This window comes from Salvia splendens, chromosome 10 (assembly GCF_004379255.2).
Source record: "Salvia splendens isolate huo1 chromosome 10, SspV2, whole genome shotgun sequence".
Lineage (NCBI taxonomy): Eukaryota > Viridiplantae > Streptophyta > Magnoliopsida > Lamiales > Lamiaceae > Salvia > Salvia splendens.
Window position 1 is genome coordinate 21,804,579 of NC_056041.1, and position 4,490 is coordinate 21,809,068.

The 4,490-nt window shown below is 44.1% G+C and overlaps 1 protein-coding gene across 1 annotated transcript; it reads left to right on the plus strand.

The window, feature by feature from the left end:
- The first annotated feature begins 694 nt into the window (after positions 1-694).
- LOC121753234 (probable calcium-binding protein CML36) lies at positions 695-1,458 on the plus strand. Its single transcript, XM_042148448.1, has one exon. The coding sequence runs from the start codon at positions 784-786 to the stop codon at positions 1,384-1,386; it is 603 nt and encodes a 200-aa protein (XP_042004382.1). The 5' UTR covers positions 695-783; the 3' UTR covers positions 1,387-1,458.
- Positions 1,459-4,490: the final 3,032 nt, after the last annotated feature.

Genomic DNA, 4,490 nt, shown 5'->3' on the forward strand with positions numbered 1-4,490 from the left:
TTATCTTACTAAAAATATCATATGGAGTAATTATTTTTGAAAAAATTCTCAATTACATTAATATAAAAATTATATTTTCTCTTTCCACTTAATATACAAAACAAAAGCCCTTAAAATCCGGCATCCCACAAGTTTGACATGACATCTTTTTGGGGACAGTATTACTCTCTCCATCCATAAAATTTGTTTTATTTGTGAACAATACGGGTTTTAATGAAAAATTGGTAAAGTATAAATAATGAAAAGAAAAAATGAGTAAATTAAGAGAGATATGAAGAAAAAGAAGTATAAAAAGAAACTTTCTATTTTAATAACAGAGAATTTTTTTTTTCACACATTTCAAAATGGCAAAAAACTAATTTCATGGACGAGTGGAGTATTTGTTACAAGTTTGTTTAAATTAATACTCCATCTGTCCCAGAAAATATGGGCAATGTATGAAACGAAAGAATTATCAAACGATATCGAAGGAACAAATGAACAAACATTATTCTAAAATTAGTTTGAATAATAAACTGAAATAATTAATGCCTAATAAATAATGCAATTTAGCAAGACACGCAATGCGACCAGTTTCGTCCTTTCCAATAAATACTCTTAAAATTTCATTTCCCTCTCTTTCTCTCTCCCTCCATTTTTTCTCTCTCCACGAAATTTCGAGGAAGCTCACTCCATGACTTCCCCCAACCATTTAACTCCCGCTCCTTCCACTCCCCTTCCTCTCAGCCCCCAATCCCCTTCCTCTCCTCCCCTCTACCTCCGCTTTCGCTTTTTCCGTGAATCATGAAGCTCACCAAGCTCTTCCGATCGAAGAAATCGCGATCTGTTTCCAGATCTGAAGCCGATCCGTCCTCCTTCAGCTCCTACACGACTTCCTCCTCCGACGACGGCGCCGCCAAGCGTCCGACCGGATCCTCCACGCCGACGAGCGTCCTCCCCTCCGCGGATCAGTGGACGGAGATCTCCGTCTGCTTCGAGCTGAAGCAGGCGTTCGAGATGATCGACCGCGACGGCGACGGAAAGATCACGAAGGAGGAGCTGGAGTCGCTCCTGAGCCGGCTCGGCGCGGAGCCGCCGAGCAAGGAGGAGCTGAGCCAGATCGACCGCGACGGCGACGGCTGCATCACGCTGGAGGAGTTCCACGCGATCGGATCGGCGTTCGCGCCGGCGGCGGACGCCTCGGAGCTGAGGCATACGTTCGACTTTTTCGACTCCGATCGCGACGGGAGGATCACGGCGGAGGAGCTCTTCCGCGTGTTCGAGACGATCGGAGACGCGCGGTGCACGTTAGAGGACTGCCGGCGCATGATAAGAGGGGTGGATAAGAACGGGGACGGGTTCGTCTGCTTCGAGGACTTTAGTCGTATGATGGAGCTTCAACGATGAATGGACATTTCACTGTTTTCTTATTTTAAAATAAATAGAAAAGGAAATGAAATGAAAATTCATCATTTGCCTTGCCTTGCTCTTATATTTTCATGTTTTCTCTTGATTCAGTCAACGGCTAGGATTGGAATTTGTCGATATTAATTATTATTGGCCGGGATAATAGGAAACTGATGGATTAAAAATGATTAAATAATGGCAACAGTAAATGGGCCCTAAAATGGGGCAATTGTCAAACGGTGAGTGGCAATTATTGGGAACAATTCCTATGCAATTTTAAGAGCATCTTCATCCGTGCTCTTGTTAACGAGCACAGATGTGGGTTCGGACCCCACATTTACTCCCTGCTCTTAGGCAAGAGTACAACACCCACATTCGTGCTCTTCCGCAAGGACAAGCTCAAGGGTCCCACCATTCTATTATTCAATTTAAATAAAAACATTTCCACAAAATTAAAATGCATTAAAAATAACCGGAATACTAATACAAATTACAAAAAATAAAAATTATATAATTAAAATCCTAAAAATTAAAAAGTACATAATTAAATTCATAAAATAAAAAAAAACTCACTACTCGTGGTCGAATTTCGTCCAAATGTGTTTGATTATGTATTCTTATAGCTCAATGTGGGCTCGGGTATCGCGCATTGTGTTCCTTGTTTCGATCCTCTCGCCCGCCGTCGTAAGCACACCTCGGCGTGGGGGAGACCTCGCGGTTGATCTTCCGGCTGCATACTCGTCGTAAAAGCCAGACGTCATCGGTCCTTCGTCGGCTATAATCATTTTGTGCAAGATAATACACGTGTACATGATGTCGGCGATATTTTTCACGTACCACAGCCGAAACGGGGCCTTCACAATGTTGAATTGGGATTGAAGGACCCCAAAACCTCTTTCGACATCTTTCCGAGCGGACTCTTGACGCTGCGCAAAAAGAACCCGTCTCGGGTCTTGCGGATTGCTGAGCGTCTTCACGAAAGTCGACCACCTTGGGTAGATACCATCGGCGAGATAGTAACCCATGTGGTATGCATTTCCGTTGACGGTGAAGTCGATCGCCGGTGCTACACCATTCAAAACATCATTGAACGATGGTGAAGAATAGAGCACGTTAAAGTCGTTGTTGGATCCGGCAATACCAAAATATGCATGTCAAATCCATAGGCGGTAGTCGGCGACAGCTTCAAGGATAAGTGTTGGGACGCCGCCTTTGTGGCGGCTTAAGTGTTGCCCCCTCCAAGCAATCGGGCAATTCTTCCACCTCCAATGCATGCAGTCAATGCTGCCAAGCATACCGGGAAAACCATGGATTGTTTCGTGAAGACGAACCAATCATCGGTGGTGGGTGCCCGAAGGAATTCCTCACCGAAAGCTGAACGAACGCCGTCGCAAAAATTTTTAAGGCAAAGGATTCCAGTTGACTCACTGACATGCAAATACTAGTCGAAGAGGTCAGTCGTTTACCCAGTAGCAAGTTGTCGGATGGCACACATACACTTCTGCAACACCGAGAGACTTTGCCGACCGGTTGCGTCTGTACTTGTTTGAAAGTATTCAACACGGGCGGATAATGTGTTGACAATACGCATAAACAAGCGTTTTGATATGCGAAAACAGCGCCGAAAGTAATCTTCCGAAAACCGCGGCTGGTCGGAAAAATAGTCGGCAACGAGGCTTTCGTTGGCTCCCTCCCGGTCACGATGGATGTAGTGGCGAGTTGATCTAGTTGGTCGAGGAGGAGGGGCGGGGGTATTCGCGGCGACATAGGCTTCATATGCGGCACGATATTGTTCATAGTATTCTTGTTCTTCGCGCTCCGCTTCCGCAATGAGATTGGTGAAATCCATTTGATAGGGTTTGAGTGAGAGAGGAAGATGTAGATAAGTTGTATGAAAAAATATGAATGAGAGATAAATGAGAGATGATTTGATATGAAAAATGGATGATGAATGTGTGTATTTATAGATGATTTTAGGAATAAAAAAATTAAAAAAAAAATAAAAAAAAAATCCAGAAAAACAGTTAAAAAACGGCCATATTTTTGAGAATCTGAAAATATATTTTTTAAATTTTTGGTATTATTTTCGATTTTAAAAAAAACAAAAAAATGAATTTCCAACGGAAATGCCGTTTGGCCAATCAGAACGCGTCACGTCAGCTGCTCGCTGGCACGGACGTAGACATGCCCACCGGTTCCGGTTCCGGCGGTTAACCGCCGAACCGGAACCGTGGCCATTTTCCCGAACCGGAACCGTCGGAATTCGGGTCGCGGTCCGGTTCTGGTTCAAGATATTTCGAACCGGAACCGTCACCGAACCGGCGGTTCCGGATGGTTCGGAACCGGCGGTTAACCGGTGGAACCGCCGGTTCGGGCGCGTATTTCAAGGCGTGTGGATGGGGCAGATCGGCGGCAGCTTTTCAGCTGAAAAACCGGCCGGTTCCGACGGTTTTTGGGTCGTGAACCTGCGGTTAACCGTGAAAACCGGCGGTTAACCGCCGGTTCAGGGGGTTCCGGTTGCGGCGCGAGAAACGAGGCGACATGACGCAGCTTTTTCAAACGGGCATCACTGTGCATTTCGTTGATCACAGTTGGACTTTAAACAAACGTTTGATTGCATTTCGGGAATTTCCCGCACCACACACTGCACAAGCAATTGCTCAATTGATCATTCAAGTTTTGAATGAATTTCAATTGATCAATAAAATTTTTTCAATTGGTTTTGACAATGCTAGCGCTAACACTGCTAGCATAGATGAACTAATCAGTGCATGTTCTCCTGTTATTGATGGCAAATATTTTCATGTGCGATGTATTGCCCATATTTTGAATTTGTGTGTTCAAGATGCGATCGATTTGTGGCAAAAGTATGTTGATCCTATTAGAACTGCTGTGAAGTTGATTCATAACAAAGCTCCTATTGGTAGAGCTTGGAAGAGATATTGTCATAGTAAGCAATGCAGGTACACCAACTTTCGTTTGGATGTTTCAACTCGTTGGAACTCGACATATGATATGTTGGAGTCGACTTTGAACCACATTGAGTATTTATGTGATTTTTTTAGAAGTTGTCCTCATGTTCCTTCTGATTTGATTTTGATACC